Source organism: Neopsephotus bourkii, unplaced genomic scaffold (genome assembly GCF_033783945.1).
Source record: "Neopsephotus bourkii isolate Nb327-2 ecotype Australia unplaced genomic scaffold, CSIRO-AGI_Nbou_v1 NB_196, whole genome shotgun sequence".
NCBI classification, from domain to species: Eukaryota; Metazoa; Chordata; class Aves; order Psittaciformes; family Psittacidae; genus Neopsephotus; species Neopsephotus bourkii.
Genome location: NW_026900709.1, coordinates 3,460,942 through 3,481,596, shown reverse-complemented (window position 1 = coordinate 3,481,596; position 20,655 = coordinate 3,460,942). Strand labels below are relative to the sequence as shown.

At 38.0% G+C, this 20,655-nt stretch overlaps 1 protein-coding gene across 4 annotated transcripts in view; it reads left to right on the top strand.

Moving 5' to 3' along the window:
* The window catches only part of DNAH7 (dynein axonemal heavy chain 7), a 116,022-nt gene that overhangs the window by 41,568 nt on the left and 53,799 nt on the right, over window positions 1–20,655 (top strand). For all 4 annotated transcript variants that reach the window (XR_009728958.1, XM_061376660.1, XM_061376652.1 and 1 more), the window contains 14 exons: window positions 21–233; window positions 1,140–1,249; window positions 1,714–1,882; window positions 3,125–3,227; window positions 3,329–3,456; window positions 4,688–4,900; window positions 6,088–6,186; window positions 13,345–13,593; window positions 13,759–13,908; window positions 14,925–15,107; window positions 17,262–17,438; window positions 17,720–17,851; window positions 18,511–18,732; window positions 20,256–20,453. Coding sequence is in view for 3 of the 4 variants with exons in the window: in XM_061376660.1 (XP_061232644.1) it covers window positions 21–233; window positions 1,140–1,249; window positions 1,714–1,882; window positions 3,125–3,227; window positions 3,329–3,456; window positions 4,688–4,900; window positions 6,088–6,186; window positions 13,345–13,593; window positions 13,759–13,908; window positions 14,925–15,107; window positions 17,262–17,438; window positions 17,720–17,851; window positions 18,511–18,732; window positions 20,256–20,453 (2,346 nt within the window). In the remaining variant the exon portion in view is untranslated. The remainder of the gene's footprint in view (window positions 1–20; window positions 234–1,139; window positions 1,250–1,713; window positions 1,883–3,124; window positions 3,228–3,328; window positions 3,457–4,687; window positions 4,901–6,087; window positions 6,187–13,344; window positions 13,594–13,758; window positions 13,909–14,924; window positions 15,108–17,261; window positions 17,439–17,719; window positions 17,852–18,510; window positions 18,733–20,255; window positions 20,454–20,655) is intronic.

The window sequence follows — 20,655 nt, the reverse complement described above, 5'->3', positions numbered from 1 at the left end:
AATTGTAAACCTTTTTGCAGGCACTAGAGGATTATCTGAAACAGAATAATAAACAAATTGAGGACATCGTCACCTTGGTGCGAGGAGAGCTGTCTCAGCAGAATCGAGTGACTTTAGGAGCACTTGTTGTGCTTGATGTTCATGCTAGGGATGTTATTGCATCTCTAGTAAGCAAGAAAGTCAAAGATGAGGATGACTTTGAATGGTTAAGTCAGCTTAGGTACTACTGGGAGGTAAGTGATAACTCTCAATCCTATTAGAAGGTAATTTCTATTCACAGCTTTTCAATTTCTGCTTGCTTGCTTACACTGAGAATGGTTAACCTACTGTTGGAATTTCTGCTGATAATACCTGTAACCAATCATCTTATGGATTACTAAGTAGAATGGCCAGTAGCCCAACATAGTTTTTAATTAAAATTACTTTTTTCATTACTGCTGAGTCTCAGTACATTTGCTGAATTTGCAGAGGGGTTACAGGCAGAATTTGTTCAGTCAAAGACTATTTTGGTTGTCTGATTCTGCAGGATAGAGAATGCTATAGAGATGACAATTTTCAGTTGGAGTTTTTTGTGTGACATTGTCAATATTATTTTGAGCATTACATGTATTGAAAAAATAATTATTTATACTGGAAAGTGGTAGAATATGGTATTTTTACAAGCATCAGGATAAGATTTCCCATACTACAGAGGAAATTGCATGTGATATTAAAAAATTTATATGTAGAGATTGTATGTTGCTGTATCAGTCATCAGATTGACCATAACTGTAGCTGCTGGTGATGATTATTTCTGTTTACCCATTTAGAAAGCCGTTAACCTTTTAAGTGGCTAATAAGACAGTTCTACTCTGCTATATGGTTAGTAGGACTTTCTTATGGATAATGGTTAATGTAAAAAGTGGTCTTATGTTTGATACTTTAGTATCTGTTAATTGTTGTGGGGGGTTTATTATAAAAATCACATTGAAACTAGTGTCCTAGAGCAATCAGATGTTTCAAGAGCATCAGGCCTGATATGGAACTTGAGAAATCCTATTGAATTGTGGGTATGTGGGGGCTTCTTATTTTGTTTTGTTGTTTTATGTGGGGGGGGTTTTAATTCTTTTATTCTATAAAATTAATGCCTTTTTTCTTAGGAAGGGCATCTAGAAACAAAGATGATTAATGCTGGACTGAGGTATGGATATGAATATCTTGGCAATACTCCTAGGCTGGTTATTACTCCACTTACAGACAGATGCTACAGGTAAACCCACAAGTTAGTGAATGTACTGAATGCAAGAATTTATTTAACTAAGGTATTTTAATTAGTCCAGAGAACATATGACTACAGGATTTTATTTTTTAATGTTGTAATAGGCATAATTAGAATAGGCTGCATTTCTTCTGATGGAATAAAGTTGGTCCTGTATGAACATTTTAATTTACATTTGTGATAAAATTAAGTCTTTTGTGAAACTATAATTAGTAATAAATTGCAAGACAATATAGATAGTGGAAAGCTATTCTCTGTTGTAAACTTCATATATTGCTACACGTTTGTAAACTGTAGCTGGCCAGAAGCAAGTAACCTGTGCCATCATAGGAAAATGCAGACATGAAACAAAGTTTGTAAAGTTTCTATAAAAGGTAGAGCAGCTGGAAAAATGGCATAAAAATTTGTACTTCCCTCCCCTCACCCTCCCAATTGTTATATTGTTTTGTTTCCAGAACCCTGTTTGGGGCGCTACACCTGCATCTTGGAGGTGCCCCTGAAGGTCCTGCTGGAACTGGAAAAACAGAAACTACAAAAGATTTAGCAAAGGCTGTAGCTAAACAGTGTGTGGTTTTCAATTGTTCTGATGGATTGGATTACCTTGAGCTAGGAAAATTTTTTAAGGTTTGGATAAATCATGATGGTTGTATTTGCAGTTATATAAAAGCCATTTTATTATTCTAGCATTTGTCATTGTCTTGAGGTATTTTAAATGTATCTTTAGCCATTTCCAGGCTACTATATAATGCTAGTATTGTGCATATAGATGTTATTGTAAGTAAGAATCCAACTGAGATACCAGAATGTTTTTATGTGCTTTGAAAGTGAAATATACCATGGTGATTTTATTTTCTTTTAATAGGCAATAGATGCTGTTTCTGTAAGTGCATTTTTCATACCTGATTGTAAATTTTAGGGGACTTTAAAGAGTCATTATATTATATAAATCAAGCATATATTCATTTTAATATTAGCCTTAGTAAATACCTCTGTATCATGAAAACCTATCCTGAATGGAGACATGTCTTATAGCCCAGTGTCCCATTTTGGAACCGAATGTTACAAAAATAGAGCAAGCATGCTTTCCTCCCTGGCATTATTCTTACCTTCTGAGTCAGAGGTAGCATTGGTATGATGTGATTTCAAAATTCAGCATGATGGAAGTTCACCAAAATAAGCTAAATGAGGAGTTTTTATTTAGAATGATGAAAGCAAAATTCTGTGTCTTAAATGGGAATTTTAGAATTACTTGTAGCAAAGCATGAGATACTGTTAAAGGCTACCTACAAATGCGGCAGAGACAGTACAGTAGTATTTGGGGAGCGTATCTGAGAAAAAAACCCTATAAATTAACCAGAACTGTAGGAAAAGAGAATTATTCTTTAATTGCACTTTAGATAACATGGTATGCCATGAGATTCTATAACCAAACAGTGAATCTGAGTTCTGCAGAAGTCCTACATTGCCTTTTGTCACTTTAAGCACTGTTAGCATAGACAAAATAAAAGAGGGTTGTTTGGAGGCTTGTTTGGTGTTGCAAGATACTAACTGTAAAGGTAAAACACACAAAATGCATGTGTTTGATAGGCACTTTGCATATGACAGAAGAATAAGGATTTTATATTAGTTCGTACAGTTTTTGTGTCTTAATTATTTTGGGCTTTTTTACAAGCAAACTGTTTCTAAATTTTTGTAATTCTTTTTGAAACATTCTGGAGTGATTTTGTTTAGAAGTTAGTGCTCTGGATCATGGATATAAGTCCTTTCTTTGCACATTAAAGCTTTTTCTTGTTGCAGAATTGTTTTGATCAGTATGTCCAAAATAAGTAGTTACCTATTAATTAGTCATATGTCTGGTTTTTCTAGGGTTTATTGACTTGTGGGGCATGGGCTTGCTTTGATGAATTCAACAGGATTGATTTGGAAGTACTCTCTGTGGTTGCTCAGCAGATTTTTACTATCCAAAGAGGTAAGCTGTTATTTTAATCATAATTTTCACTTACGTATGACAGAGAATAAAGATGCAACAAAACCTGCCCAGCAATGACATTAGTTTTTATTTCTCCATAGGCATTAATTCAGGAGCTGAAATAATAGTATTTGAAGGAACTGAACTGAAGCTGAACCCTACATGTGCAGTTTTCATTACGATGAATCCTGGTTATGCTGGGCGTTCAGAGCTTCCTGATAATCTTAAGGTATTATAGCACTTGTAATTTTATTTCTTTTAATAGCTAGTGCAGGAAGTAAAACAAGAAATAAACTTTTGCCTAATAAAGAAATTAAGAGTGTTTAAAATTGGTTACCTTCATTTTTTGATTATACTAGCAAAAAAAATCTTAGAAGAAAAATAAATTTAAAAGAATAACTAGCCTGAAAATAGGAATACAGTGAGTTTTTGAATGTCAGGTTGCTTGATTCAAGGTCTGACTGTCAGGACAAAAGAGAGTTAAAAAAACCCTTCTTGAACGTGTTTCTTAGCTAAGCACCAGTGCTTTGTAGTGTACAAGCAGTGAATAATATCTTAATATTGAATAAAAACGGGGGTGTGGGGGATGTGGTATTAGTTTCTGGTTTTTCTGATAGTTTGGTTTGATCTGATGGGACTTACGGTGTTTTAAATGTCAGAGATTTCTATTCTGTTTAAATGATTTTTACAAGAGTGCTACATATTTTCTTACCCTTTTAAATAAATCTGTCCTGTCTCCATGGAAAGAAAAGGAAAGCTGAGCAAATACCTTGATAAATCAATAAAACCAGAGAAAAAAGCAGTCTTTATAAATATTTCCCACAACTTTATGGGAAGTTTGCTCACTAACACAGTATGAAGAGAAGATTCAGAAATAGTACTTGTATAAACGAAAGAGGATAATTCAAAAAACTTTCTGGTAGATATGAAAAGCAGTGAAAGTTTTAACTTTTTAAAAATCTTCTGATGCTCGTGTGGTAGAGCAGTGGTGAAATTGAAGCATGGGTTGCAGCTAAACGGTGCTAGTAGGAGTCTGACAGCATCCCCATATTTGTGGTAGTAGCTGTATTGCACTCCCCTATCTGTTTACAGAGCTTGTGGTGTTTTATGTAGGTTTTTTTTAGCTTGAATGAAGACCTAAAACAATGGGTTGTCACAATGGAAAATAAAGTATTTCTAATCATCCATGAAAAGCCAGTAAATATATTGTAGTCATAATTGTGATAGTTGAATTTCATTGGCTGTGACTGTATTAATGAAACAATGACAGAAAATGATGTAATTGTATTAATAGAAGATTCGGAAATACTACTGCTATAGGTGAAAGAGGATAATTCAAAAAACTTTCTGGTTGAATACGAAAAATAGGAAAAGTTTTAGCTATATAAAAAAGTCATACATAATAATGTGGTATGTGGGGTTTTTTCTGATGTGATTTTTTTTGTATGTATGTTCAATAGGCTCTCTTTAGAACGGTAGCTATGATGGTTCCTGATTACGCCATGATTGCAGAGATTGTTCTTTATTCGTGTGGGTTTGTTACTGCTCGACCTTTATCTGTAAAAATCGTAGCTACGTATCGTCTGTGTTCAGAGCAGCTGTCTTCCCAGCATCATTATGATTATGGAATGAGAGCTGTGAAATCAGTACTTACTGCTGCTGGCAACCTGAAGGTAAATGGTTTTTTAGTAACCTGTCTCTTTTGTAACAGAATATACTGTTACATTCTACATAATGGCAAGTACTTGTTTAAAATTTTATCCTGTGGTACCTATGGAAATGAAAAGGGTATGTTTTAGGACATAAGCTGTAGCAAGTCCAGAAGAGGTAAAGCTACTGGGCCATTCACCACACCTGTATGGCCATTCACCACACCACTTGTCACTGAATGGTGCCTATTAAGTGTGCAGATTATCTTTCAAGAATTTGTGTTAAATGCAGACATACTGAGTTGTTTGGCATGTTGGCTGTTGCTTTGAGCTACCTTTCTTACCAGGTTCCTTTGCCATAGTATGTGAACACTTCGCTGGCTACTATCTGCTATGTGACTTTCAACATTCTTATGGTGTAGGATGTAGTATTTTGGTTTGGCTTACATTGTAGATGAATGCATACATTTTACAAAAACCTAAGCTGTTGTTTTATTAACTCACTACCTTTTATTTAGACAGACAGGTATAATTTATAACTCTCTTCTATTCTAATTTTTTTGCAACCTACAATCCTAATATTACAACTCCTCCTACAGAATTCAGAATTAGAGAAGGGCCACGAGAATGATCAGGGGACTGGAGCACCTCCCATACGAAGATAGGCTGAGAAAGTTGGGGCTGTTCAGCCTGGAGAAGAGAAGGCTGCGTGGAGACATCATAGCAGCCTTCCAGTATCTGAAGGGGGCCTAAAGGGATGCCTGGGAGGGACTCTTCATTAGGGACTGTAGTGATAGGACAAGGGGTAATGGGTTAAAGCTTAAACAGGGGAAGTTTAGATTGGATATAAGGAGGAAATTCTTTCCTGTAAGGGTGGTGAGGCACTGGAATAGGTTGCCCAGGGAGGTTATGGATGCTCCATCCCTGGCAGTGTTCAAGACCAGGTTGAACGAAGCCTTGGGTGATATGGTTTAGTGTGAGGTGTCCCTGCCCATGGCAGGTGTGTTGGAACTAGATGATCTTAAGGTCCATTCCAACCCTAACTATTCTATGATTCTGTGATTCTATCTACAGAGGCAAAAGAGATTATCAAGTAGACTTGAACCTGCCAAAATAATTGCAAATCAGGAAGTGTTCTTAAAACAAACAAGTGTAACATCTGAGTTTTGAAAATATAAAAATCAACTAACACTATTTTTTTTATCTTTTAGCTGAAATATCCATCAGAAGATGAAGAAATTTTGCTCCTTAGATCCATTACAGATGTCAACCTGCCAAAATTCTTGTCTCATGATATACCACTTTTTGAGGTAGAAAACATACAGATTTTCAATAATGCAAAGTGCTTGCTAAAAATACTAGTTGATAAAAGTACAAGGTTTGTTAGAGAGATGGTCCAAAGACTTTTTTAATATAGTTTGTAATTAGTTTAAAACTTAGCCTTAACTTTTCCTTTCTAGCAAATATATCAAGTATTTGGGTTTTGAGGGGTTAGACCAATGGAAGTTTCTGCTATGTCTACCACTTGAAATGGTAACTTACTTTTTATATGTCATATAGTCAAGATTTCAGAATGCCTTATAAGTGTTCTTATGAAATAGGTGGGTACTAATAGTCTCCTATTTTCTCTTTATAATTTCTCTTTATAAGAGAAAAATCTAAATAGTAAGTAGACTCAAATAGTTCAAATAATAAATAGACTAAGTGGCCCACATTCATTCTTGTCATGAGTTGATCTCAATGTAGAACTGAGCTGAAGAAGATGATCTGTAACTCACTCACCTGATTTACAGAATGCACTAACAGCCTGTGTCCTAATATGTTCCATTTAGATTGGATTTCTAATCTGTTACCACAGGATGGGCATGTTTAATATACCTCTGATCTATCCAGACATTCCCAACACAGATGTGAGTTGTGAACTTCATTAGGAAAAGTCTGAAATCTTCCTCAGTAGCTGTGAGATTTCTGTGCTCTGTTAGAAAAAAAAGAAAGAATCTATGTTGGTATACATAAATGTTTGGAAACTGTGAAAGCCTTATCCTTTGTGTGTACAGTGTGTAATACTTTCTTAATGTAATTTTATTATGGAATAAAATGAGGCAATTTCTGTAAGAAAACATGCATGGGTACATAAAAGTAGTGTGGAAGCTCTTTCCTTTAGGAATTTTAAGGAAAAGCCTTAGCAATCTGAATAAAATCTTAGAAATCTGTAAAAGGTAATTGCCTTGTCCAAAGTTATATGAAAATGTCATGAATTAGAAACTGAGCGTATGTCTCTGGACATTGTTACTGTAATCTAAAGAAGAGTTTGCCTGAATTAGACACTTGTTCCTGAAAACAACTTATGAGATGAAGGGAGAATTCATATTTTCGTAAGTTTGGAAATAGCGAAGATAAACTTAGGAGAGGTCTGGGAAAGCTGAAGCATCTTCACTAATTGTTTCTCTAAATTTTAGTCTAAAAATAAGAATAGCAATGTTAACAATTTAGTGTACAGAAATTAAGTATATTTAAGAAGTAATATTTCATATGAATGTTTTTCCCTGTCATAGATTAAGAAATCGTTTAGAGATAAAACAGCCTTGCACATACTAATATTTTGCTTGTTGGCATATCCCAAAAATAGGCAAAAATTTCTAAGTTGAAACTGGGAAGTGTCACATTATTGACTTGGAAACAGCAAAAGGAGGCTAAGGAATGTGAAGCTAGTAGAATTAAAGTAGATGATTGTGGCAGTACAGAACAGATGCATGTTACAAGGAAAAACACCGATGAATGAGCATGACACCACAATGTCACTGCAATTAGTTATCCAGTTGGGGACAGATTTAAGAGTCAACAGTAAATTAGGCCTACACTATGTGGCTATTGTAATAGCTTAATTCTGTTAGTTCTAGAATGCAGTCTCTTTCGTGGACACCTCCTTGTCGTGGGGAAAAAGCTTGCGTACCCTTGTGAGGTTGGGAGCTATGCTGGTGGTGGCACATGCCTCCAGTAGGGTCTCCCATGCCAGACAGGTCTCAACTGAAGGGTCAGACAATGTGTGTCCATGGGCAGGATGGGCTCACTAGCCTTCGGGCAACCATCTTAGGAGAAGTACAACTCTAACTTCAAACCCAGGCAGATGGAGCTCGTATAGCCCTGTAAGGCCATCCATCTAAGAGAAGGACACTATAATCAAACCTACGACCTGAGGACTTTGCTGTCACCGTCCAAGCTCACTGGGCCCTGGCAGATAAACCTCAGGTATAAAGGGTGGGGCCAGTTCTGCAGTGCCTCACCTAAAAAATCCACTGCACAGGCCCGAAGGGTTTACCCACACTTGCAAAGCGCTGTAGAGACAGGTGAGGGATGAAATGGCAGGTGATAAGGTGCACTGGAAGTCGCAGACCCAGCCCTGCATACAGGTAGTTCAGGACGTTGGTCGCTTGAGACTGACCCAGGAGATGACAGCCTTGTTCGGCAACATCCGGAATGACCAAGCAGCCTTTTTCAAGGACAGCACTGCTTGCTCCATATGGAGAGAGGCCTAGAAAAGGTGGCCTAACCAAAGCTCATCTCCCCCTCCACCTGGTTGGCTAGCTGCGGCCAACAGGCATTTTCTGTTGCGGTCGTTTAAAGACAAAGAGACAAAGGCATACACCTGCCTCCAAAGGTGTGTCCAGATTGACACTCGCATGTTGGAACATCAGAACCAGGCTTGATACAGTGAACAATGGGCGTCCTGAGCGCCGTTCTGCGCTAATTGCCCACGAATTGTCGTGACTTAACATCGATATCGCTGCTCTCAGTGAAGTTCACCTTCATGAGGAAGGTAGCCTCAAAGAACATGGTGCTGGCTATACACTCTACTGGTCAGGCAAATCCAAAACTGAAAGTCGTCTTTCTGGAGTTGGCTTCATGATTAAAAACTCCATAGCCTCTAAACTTGAAAATTTGCCGATAGGTCATTCCGACCGTATTATCTCCTTACGTCTTCCACTACACAATAAGCAGCATGTTGTTCTTTTCAGCATATATGCTCCAACTCTGCAAGCTGACCCTGCAGAAAAAGAAAAATTCTACTCCAACCTGCGTCACCTCACTCAAAAGGTTCCTAAGTTTAGATTGGATATAAGGAGGAAATTCTTTCCCCTTAGGGTGGTGAGGCACTGGAATAGATCAGCCAGGGAGGTTGTGAATGCTCCATCCCTGGCAGTGTTCCAGGCCAGTTTGACAAGGCCTTGGGTGATATGGTTTAGTGCAAGGTGTCCCTGCCTATGGCATGGGGGTTGGAACTTGATGATCTTAAGGTCCTTTCCAACCCTAACTGTTCTATGATTCTATGATAAGATTGTAATCCTTGGTGTCTTCAATGCCTGAGTAGGTAAGAACTTTGAAGCCTGGAAAAGAGTACTAGGCAAGCATAGTGTTGGCAGCTGCAATAATGGTCACCTCTTACTAGAGTTCTGTGCAGAGCAACAGCTTACCATCACCAACACTGTTTTCCAGCAGAAAGACAGCTGGAAGACAACCTGGATGCATCCTCGATCTAAACATTGGCACCTTATTGACTATGTTTTAGTGCGCCAGAGAAATATTCGTGATGTCTGCCAGACCAGAGTGATGCCTAGTGCAGAATGTCAAACAGACCACTGCCTTGTGCGTTGCAAACTTAATTTCCACTTCAAGCCCAAACCTAAGAGGGGCGGCATTCCGAGGAGGAGGCTCAATGTTGATAATCTTCAAACAGCTGCAGTGAGGGACAGCTTTCAGGGTAACCTTCAAACTGGGCTTGAAGACCAGCTGATAGATTCTTCTCCTGAAGCGCTTTGGCAACATATTAAGAATAGCGTCCTGCAGTCCTCCGTAGAATCCATTGGGTTCTCATTAAAGAAAAACAAAGACTGGTTTGACAATAGCAACCAGGAGGTCCAGGAATTGCTGACAAAGAAGAGGTCTGCTCATCAAGCACACCTCGCTCAGCCACTTTGCCATGTAAGAAAAGCAGCCTTTCATCTTGCATGTAAGAAACTCCAACAGAAACTTCGAGACATCCAGAACAAGTGGTGGCTCAACCTAGCAGAAAAGACTAAATTATGTGCAGATCTGGGTGACCACAGAGGATTCTATGAGGCTCTGAAGGTGGTGTATGGACCCATATTTCAGGTTCAAAGCCCCTTACTTAGTGCAGATGGACAAACGCTTCTTACAGATAAAATCTCCATCCTGAATCGTTGGTCTGAACATTTTCAAACCCTCTTTAGTGCTAATCATGTAGTCCAAGGCAAAGGAATCCAGCACATTCTACAGCATCCGGTAAAAAATGAATTGGATTTAGCCCCTACTATGGAAGAGACTCTTAAGGCTATACAGCAGGTGAAAACTGGCAAGGCAGCTGGGGTTGATGGAGTCCCACCTGGACTTCCAGTCCATCTGGAAGCACGGAGGCCAAGAACTTCATGCTAAATTTCATGAAGTAGTTGTATGCTGTTGGGATCAAGGTAAATTACCATCAGATTTTTGTGATGCAATCATCATCACTCTGTGTAAAAAAAAAAAGGTGTAAAGTCAGACTGCTCAAGCTACTGAGGTATAACTCTGCTCTCCATTGCTGGAAAAATTCTTGCAAGAATACAATTGAACAGATTAGTACCCGCTATCGCGAAAGAACTTCTACCTGAAAGTCAGTGTGGTTTCAGAGCTAATAGAAGTACCACAGACATGGTATTTGTTCTCAGACAACTGCAAGAAAAGTGTAAAGAGCAGAATAAGGGGCTCTATGTAACTTTTGTTGACCTCACCAAAGCTTTTGACACTGTGAGCAGAAAAGGCCTGTGGCTGATCTTGGAACGATTAGGTTGTCCCCCCAAGTTCCTCAAAATGATTATTCTGTTACATGAGGATCAGCAAGGCCAAGTCAGGTATGGCGATGCACTCTCTGAGCCCTTCCCAATAACCAATGGTGTGAAGCAAGTTTGCGTTCTCGCACCAACTTTATTCATAATCTTCTTCAGCATGACGCTCCAAAGGGCTACGGTAGACCTCGACGAACAAAACGACATTTATATTTGATATCGTACTGATGGGAGCCTATTCAATCTAAGGCGACTGAAGGCCCACACTAAGACCCTAAATCATCTTGTCCGTGAACTGCTCTTTGCTGATGATGCTGCCCTTGTTGCCCACACAGAAGCAGCTCTGCAGCATTTAACATCTTGCTTTGTGGAGGCGGCTGAGCTTTATGGGTTGGAAGTCAGCTTGAAGAAGACAGTAGTTCTCTACCAACCTGCACCGCAAGAAGATTACCATCATCCCCACATTACCATTGGTGAGTCAGAACTTGAGTCAGTTCAGCAGTTCAGCTATCTGGGAAGCATCATTTCCTCAGATGCCATGATCGACAAAGAGATAGACAACAGAATAGCAAAGGCATATAGAGCCTTTGGAAAACTCCATAAAAGAGTCTGGTGCAATAAACACCTAAAGAAAAGTACAGAGATCAGTGTCTATAGAGCCATTGTACTGTCTACTCTTTTATATGGGTCTGAATCATGGGTCATCTACTGCCATCACCTGCGACTCCTCGAACGCTTTCATCAGCACTGCCTCTGTACAATTCTAAACATCCATTGGACTGACTATGTGTCTAATGTCACTGCCCTCGAACAGGCAGGGGTCACCAGCATCAAGGCCATATTGGTGAAATTGCAGCTGCGCTGGGCAGGGCACATCTCCAGGATGAAGGATCACCGTCTCCCTAAGATCATGTTTTATGGTGAACTTGCCACTGGTAGCCTCAAGAGAGGTGCCCCAAAGAAGAGATATAAGGACTCCCTGAAACAATACCTTAGCCGTGGCCATACTGACTACCATCAGTGGTCCACCTTGGCCTCCAATTGGGAGACTTGGAGACACACCATACATAATGCCGTTGACTCCTTTGAGAACTCACGCAGGACTAGTCTCGAGGAGAAAACGTAGAAAGAATCGCACCCCACCTATACCACCCAAGGAGACCTTCTGCTGTGCTTTTTGCAGCAGGATTTGCCTATCCCACATTGGCCTTTTTAGCCATCAGTGCGCTTGTAGTAAGCGTGGGTAGAGCCCTTTCCAAATCTTTGTTCGCTAAGTCAAGCCATGATGATGATGATGATAATGCAGTAGCTTTGTTTGAAATTCTTATCAGATACAGAAAGAATTATAGAAAGAGTTCAGCAAAAGTAATATGATTTAAAATACTGAATTCAATTTTAAGAATTATTTATATTTTTTAATATAAAAATAGTTATTTCTTCCCTCAATGTATATATCTTGCTTGAAAGAAATGGGAAATCCCCATATCCTCTGTAATTCATTTTAATTTTGCTGGTTCTCATGGTTTAAGCCCAGCCAGCAACCCAGAACCACGCAGCCGCTCGCTCACTCCTCCTCCCTTCTTCCCCCCCACTCCCAGAGGGATGGGGAGGAGAATCGAAAGAATGTAACTCCCACGGGTTCAGATAAGAACAGTCCAGTAACTAAGGTATAACACAAAACCACTACTGCTGCCACCAATAATAATAATGATAAGGGAAATAACAAGGGAAGAGAATACAACCACTCACCAGCCGCCGACCGATACCCAGCCCGACCCGAGCAGTGATCTAGCCCTTCTGGGTAACTGCCCCTGGTTTATATACTGGGCATGACGTGCTGTGTTATGGAATACGTCTTTGGCTAGTTTGGGTCAGGTGTCCTGTCTCTGCTTCCTCCCGGCTTCCCCTCCTCCCTGGCAGAGCATGAGACTCAAAAAGTCCTTGGTCAGAGTAAACATCACTGAGCAACAACTAAAAACATCAGTGTTATCAGTGCTGTTCCCAGGCTGAAAGTCAAAAAAACCAGCGCTGCACCAGCTACTATGAAGGAGAAAAATGACTGCTACTGCTGAACCCAGGACACTGGTTTTGCCTTTGTTGTTCAGGTGTCCAGTGTAGTCAGGTGCATCTGGCTTGAGATACCTATAACTCTTCTGTGTTTATGTAGGAGCATGCAAATGATAACATACTTTCCAAGCCTTGTTTTGCTCAAAGCTCTCCTTCACTATTTTAAATTATTTATGATCTGTCCAGGTTTTTTTTAATTCTAGATTTTTAACACATTCAGTTATTGAGGGAAAAAAAGGTAACATTTTCTTCAATTTCTAACTGCAAGTTTTATGAACTATTTTAATAAAAGCTAATGTTTATCAGGAAAGAATATGCTTAGGCAGTTAATTGCTTCTCTATGTGCCCAGGTAAACATGAAAAAGATGCATGAAATAAATATCAATAATAAATTAAAAAGTCAGAATTTTGGCTGATGCAACGGTGACATGAAATTAATAACTATTTAATTTTGATCAAAATAGGAATTAGTTTGCTTAGTGTCAACAAAGGTTTGATTGCATGAGTTTCAAACCAAATTACTGTGAAATTAAGTATACTTTTAATTAATTGTTTGGATAGGGTATTACTTCTGATTTGTTTCCTGGTGTGAAGCTACCAAAACCAGACTACAATCACTTATTGGAAGCCATCAAAACAAACTGTGAAGCTATGAATTTGCAAATGACTGATGCATTTACTATGAAGATCCTGCAGATATATGAGATGATGATTGTGCGTCATGGCTTTATGATAGTTGGTGAGCCTTTTGGAGGAAAAACATGTGCATATAAAGTTCTGGCAGGAGCATTGGGAGACATATGTAAGAAGGTATCTAAACATTTTTATAAAAATTTTTTGGTGAAAATTATTTTCAAGCAGATTTTATTTTTAGGAATATTTAATAATATATAACTGTAAAAATAAACCCAAAACAAATGGCATAATAAATCACATGTTTGGGGTTAAAAGATTTTATTACTTTCGTGCCTGCAGGGACTGATGGAAGAAAACAAAGTTCAAATCGCTGTTTTAAATCCCAAATCCATAACTATGGGTCAGCTGTATGGACAATTTGATCCAGTGTCACATGAATGGTCAGATGGTGTCCTAGCAGTGAACTTCAGAGCATTTGCTGCTTCTCAAGTAAGAGCTTATTGGGCTTAGAGCATTTTGGGAAATTACTTTTCAATTTATACTTTTAAAATTTTAATTGTAGGATTCATATGCGTAATCATTTGAATGCAGAGACTGCAGTTTGTCTTTACTGAATTGTGGCAAGTGCCATGCAAAGTGGTTTCTGGTGAATTAAGATTTGTGCTTCATAAATCCTTATGTGAAGATAAAGGGCCAGGGATTGTTTTTTGCATGTTATAAATAAATGAATGTTTAAATTTTCTACCATATTGTCATCCCATATTTTTTCTGATTTGGCTCGGATCTGTGCTATTAATGTATATCGACATTTTGATGTTTATTTTGGAAGAAACTGCTGTCTGTGTGTGGCTTTTGGCTGAACTTCCATTAAAGTCCATTGAAATATTTTCAGCAAGTGTAATACAAGACATATCTTTCTGACTGATACTTTGCTCTTTGTTGGTGATTGTATTATCAAACTCTTTGACTATAAATCTAAATAATATATTGAAGTTGATCAGTGCAGAGTTTACCATCTCTAATAACATTTTCAGAACTGCGTAGCTTCCTTGTATTTTTCTGTAAGGAGTATAATAAACACCTGTGACTATTTGCTTATTTTGTAACAAATCCTATATATTACATTTAGATATTGCCATATTCCTTAAATTAGTCCTATTGACTTCTATGGTAAGTGTGTAATAGGTATTACTATTAAGTAGTAGTAACTTGTATTAACATTCTCACTGTGTTGTAAGTCAAAGTATTTGTCTGTGTTGCAGTTTGACAGAAGCAATGTACTGTATTGCGAGTATAACTGAAAGAAGCCAAAGATATTAACTTTCTATAGTTAAATACAGTATATCCTTTAACATTATAGAACTAAATTGTGAATATAGATTGTGATTTCAGAAACTGAAATTTTGAATTTTTTTTTTAGTAAGTAACTTTAGATCTATTTATTTTAAAGTAAGTGTAATCAAATAAATTGCAGATATTTGATAAAAATATTTTCTGCTAACCAGACTCCAGATAGAAAATGGCTGATTTTTGATGGGCCAGTGGATGCAGTATGGATTGAGAATATGAATACTGTGCTTGATGATAACAAAAAATTGTGCCTTATGAGTGGAGAGATCATCAAAATGTCAGATAAGATGAGTCTTATTTTTGAACCAATGGATTTAGAAGTTGCTTCTCCTGCTACAGTAAGTATTTGTCTTTGATAATGGTCTAGTGTGAGGCATTCTTGCCCATTGTAACATGGTTTACTTTTTTAAGTTTTTAATGATCTTACAATATAATGTGACAAATTATGTATTTACATATGTAATGTAAATTATATGTATAGAAGACCCTGTAACTGTTCAGTCTGGCAAGTGCCAGACGAGAAAAACAAAATCATTTACATCCCAGAAAAATTCTGATAAAACCAACAATTGCTGCAAAAAATAACAAAAAACCCCCCAACCCTTGAATATGAAAAAAGGTTCATAATAATATGAACAGAACAAATATCTGCATGTTGTGGTTTAAGCCCAGCTGGTAGCTCAGAACTACACAGCTGCTCGCTCAGTCCCGCCCTCCGCCTTCTTCCTCCCTCTACTCCCATAGGGATGGGAAGGAGAACTGAAAGAATGTAACTCCCACAGGTTGAGATAAGAACAGTCCAGTAACTAAGGTATAAACAAATGTTATCAGCATTGTTCCCAGGCTGAAAGTCAAAAACCCAGTGCTGCACCAGCTACTAAGAAGGAGAAAATTGACTGTTACTGCTGAACCGAGGACACTACATAGTCATTCTGGGAAGCACTTTTTACTTCAAAGTTACATAAAACAATTAAAAGACAATTTTTAGGCAAACTAGTAGTTAGCTTATTATCTTTTGTGATTTTAATGTTGGAAACTAATTCTATTTAAGAGGAAAATCTGTCTTTGTCAATAGGTCTTCTGTTGGCTGAAATAACAAAGCAAAGTTTGAACCTTGTGTGCCTCAGAGTTCACACAGTTCCACTATACACTTTATACCAGCTTCTAATACTCCCAGGAGCTGTGTGTTGTAACACTAAATGTTACATTATGTTCTTGTAGATAGAAAAAAAACACTTTGAAAATAGCTTAAAAAGACACAGAATTGTAGAATCGTAGAATAGTTGGAGTTGGAAAGAACCTTAACATCATCTAGTTACAACCCCCCTGCCATGGGCAGGGACACCTCACTCTAGACCATGTCACCCAATGCTTTGCTTAACCTGGCATTGAACAGTGTCAGGGATGGAGCATTTACCACTTCTTTGGGCAACCCATTCCAGCGGCTCATCACCCTCATAGTATATAACTTCTTCCTTGTGTCTAACCTGAACTTCACCCTTTGAAGTTTAAATCCATTCCCCTTGTCATGTCACTACAACCCTATATGGAGAGTCCCTCTCCAGCATCCTTGGACCCCTTCAGATACTGAAAGGCTGCTATGAGGTCTCCACGCAGCCTTCTCTTCTCCAGGCTGAACAGCCCCAACTTTCTCAGCCTATCTTTATACAGGAGGCGCTCCAGTCCCCTGATCATCCTTGTGCCCTCCTCTGGACTTGTTCCAACAGTTCCATGTCCTTCTTATGTTGAGGACACCAGAACTGCACACAGTACTCCAAGTGAGGTCTCATGAGAGCAAAGTAAAGGGGCAGGATCACCTCCTTTGACCTCCTGATCACGCTCCTTTTGATGCAGCCCAGGATACGGTTGGCTTTCTGGGCTGGAAGCTCACACTGAAGCCAACTCATGTTCATTTTCTCATCGACCAGCACCCCCAAGTCATTCTCCGCAGGACTGCTCTGAATCTCTTCTCTGCCCAACCTGTAGCTGTGCCTGGGATTGCTCCAACCCAGGTGTAGGACCTTGCACTTGGCATGGTTAAACTTCGTAAGGTTGGCATCAGCCCACCTCACAAGCGTGTCAAGGTCCCTCTGGATGGCATTCCTTCCCTCCAGTGTATCAATCGAACCACACAGCTTGGTGTCATCGGCAAACTTGCTGAGGGCGCACTCAATCCCACTGTCCATGTCAGCGACAAAGTTGTTGAACAAGACCGGTCCCAACACCAATCCCTGAGGGACACCACTCGTTACAGGTCTCCAGCTGGACATTGAGTCGTTGACCACAGCTCTTTGTGTGCGGCCATCCAGCCAGTTCTTTATCCACCGAGTGGCCCACCTATTGAATTGATGTCTCTCCAATTTAGAGACAAGGATGTCGTGTGGGACAGTGGCGAACACTTTGCAGAAGTCCAGGTGGATGATGTCGACTGCTTTGCCCCATCCATCCGTTCTGTAGCCCCATTATGCACCTGTTTGTTCTTTTGCTTTTAGGTTTCAAGGTGTGGTATGATCTATATGGAGCCCCAGTTGTTAGGATGGAGACCATTAATGATGTCTTGGCTAAATACATTGCATTCAGGAATCAGCTCTGTGCACAAAGAATTTATAAGAAGCCTGTTTGACAGAATGGCTCCACTCTGCCTTGAGTTTATTAGGAAGTATACCAAGGTAGGATGAATAACTTCTCTGAGAAATTGAGACTATATGAATTGTTTTCACTTCCAAGTGCCAAAGGAACAAATTGTTTTATTTGGACCATATTAATTTATTGACTTTTAAGAACCGCTGTTAAGATGAAGGCTGTGAGCAAGGTTTCTGTGTCTTGTTTAACTTAATTCTGAATGTATTTTAGACATATTTATGCTACTAGTTTTTTTATCTTCACAGTGAGGAAAAAAAACCCTACTATTTAGCAGTCTCTTTTCAGTGAGTCAAACCTTTCTTTTCAGGAACTGTCTCCTACTTCAGATACAAACTTAATTCAATCACTAATGAATCTGATGGACTGCATGATGGATGAATTTGCTGATGAAGACAAAGTTAAAGAAATGAATGACCAAGACATTTTCTCTTGGCTTGAGGTAGTCAGTTTGTTAATCATAAAGAATAGGTAATTTTAAACCAGGCTTTAGTGAAATGGAATTCACAAGCAATAAAACCTGTATTTTGTAATTACAATTACGTATTTTGTAGTGTCCATTGAGGAGAATATTATTGAATTTTTTTCATAATTGATACATGGTTGACTCTGATATCTTTGATATCTTGATAAAAATTTAATGCATTTTGTACAAACCAGCCAAAATTTTAAATGATTCTCCAGTTTACGGTATCTCAGTTTATTGCTGGTTAGAACAATGCTATATAAGGACTGCAATTCAAGGAAAGCTCTGTGAACAAGACATAGCTATCACTGTATGAGATTGGCCTTTGAATAACAGAAAGATAATTTAAATTGGTCTGGAATAAAAAGCAGCTTATTCGTGAACTTTCTCAAAATAACAGCTCTGCACTGAGCATGTCAAGCATTCTTCTGTACAACAGAAGTGATCAGATACTGATAGTTAACGTAATGGCATTCTATTTTACTAGCAGTATGGTTCCATACTATATACATAAAATCAGGTTTGTCTAGTGTAATTTTGCTGTGATTTGTGTCAAAGGTTTCTTTGGCGTCAATGAATAATAACTTTGTAATATGCAGGTATTGCAGTTACATTTTGTTTTTTTCCATCTCCAGGGTATTTTTCTGTTTTCACTGATATGGTCTGTAGGAGCCAGCTGTAGGGACGATGGTCGACTGAAATTTGACATAATCCTACGAGAAATGCTTAACGGATCACTTAGTGAGGAGACAAACAAACAATACAAACTGTTGACCAAGTTTGAACAGTCTTCAAAAGCTTTCACAGTTCCATTTCCAAAAGAGGCAACAATTTATGATTATCGGTTTGTCAAAGAGGTGAGGATTGCAAAAGAGAATGTGGGCTTCCAGTTTGTAGTAGTCAATGAATCCTACAAGGTGTGTGTTATTACTGCAGATTTGTTTCTGCTGCTTACTTCTTTTATCACTGAATAGGGCAGACCTCCATCCTTGCAAGCTAGTGATGGTCTAATGTTCTGGTTGGGATGTGTAGCACCAAAGCCTGTCTTCTTGGCTACCAGAATATTTGTCTGTTGTGGCAGAACAAGTTTGCAGCAAAACTTGACCAGTTACTTTGTTTCTGTCATTTTTTCATTCTTGATTTCTTGCAAAATAATTTTATTTTGGAATTCAGCCCTTTTCTTAGGTTTCGTTGCTGTGGTAAGCTTCTTCTCTGCCTCTTCTCTGCTTTTTTTTTTTTCCTGGGATTAAGATGTGAATCCTTGATCCTCCGCTCTCCCAGTGGAGAGGCAAAATTCACACTCTGCATCTAGTATACTCCAGAGACTTAAAGATAAAATCAATGTATCTTTTTTTTTTTACTTTGTGATTCCTGTGAAGTCCTGTAGAAGTGTAAGAACTACTTTTGTCTAGATTTCAGCTCATGGATGATTCTTGCATCTTGCCAAGTGGCTGAGGTTTCAATCATCAGTAAAGGCTTTATTTCTTCTTCTTCTGATCATAATCCATAAAAACATGTACTTACAGCAAAGGGATTTTTGTGTACAGAGGTGAGAATATGGCCCCTCTAAGAAAGACAGAAGGAGAGAATGACTTCTAGGAGTTTCATATTTTATCTCAAGGTAGAATTTTTTGAGGGGATATGATAGAACATGCAGTTGATTCAGGGCTATTTACAATTTTTAAAGATCTCCTTGTATTCATTTACTGCTGGAGAATTTTGACATCTTTTATGACTGCTCTACTAGCCTGATCTAAAAGAGAAATCTGTGCTATGGAGATTCAGTGTTAAAATTAATCTGCCCTCAAATTGGCAGATAGTTTGGAGGTATTTATTATTGGAGTCTGTGAAAAGGCTGACTATGCTCTTTTAGCTTTAGTGGTTAAATTTTTATACAGTAATTTCCTAATTTAGTACATATTTATATATGTACTGTATTTAACGTATTTATATATGTATATGTTTATAATATATTTAACGTATTTATATATGTATATGTTTATAATGTATATATATGTATTATATATAATTTATTTATATGTGTACTGTATATAATGTGTAAATAAGTATATGTATTATCTCATTTTGTGTATATAAAATATAAAAATATGTGTACAGATATAAAAAGTAAGGTACATTCTTTGTTTTTCAGTACTTGCATGTTTTAGGCTGAGGTGTTTTTTTTTTGAGTACTCTTGATTTGGAAACACTGAATTTTGAAACAAACTGAGCGACTTATGAAATTATTTTTAATCTTTTAAAAATTGGTTCATAACCTCATCTGTTAAGTCATAGAACTTAGATTTTTCTATTTCCATTGGTTCTATGCTCTTTTTTCCTGTTAATTATTAATACATGACTTTTAAATACATTAAAATAGGGACCAGGAATTTGGGAACCCTGGGTGGAAGCACTCAAATCAGCTCCTCCTATACGTAATGATATGATGTTTAATGAGATAATTGTACCAACTCTGGATACTATTCGATACATGGCATTGATGGAATTGCTGACATTACATCAAAAACCTTCTATATTTGTGGGGCCCACAGGAACTGGGAAAAGTACCTATATTACTGTAAGTACTTCAATTCTGATGCTAGAAATAGCTGTGAAAGGGGTAAGATGAGAATACAACTTTGCTTAGAAAAACAGGAAAATGAGAGATGAATTTTTGTATATTACAAAATGACATATGTGTAAGTAAAAAGATATTATATTATACAATAATTAGACATTTCTTGTACATTCATTATGATAAACTCTTGAACTGCATGGTG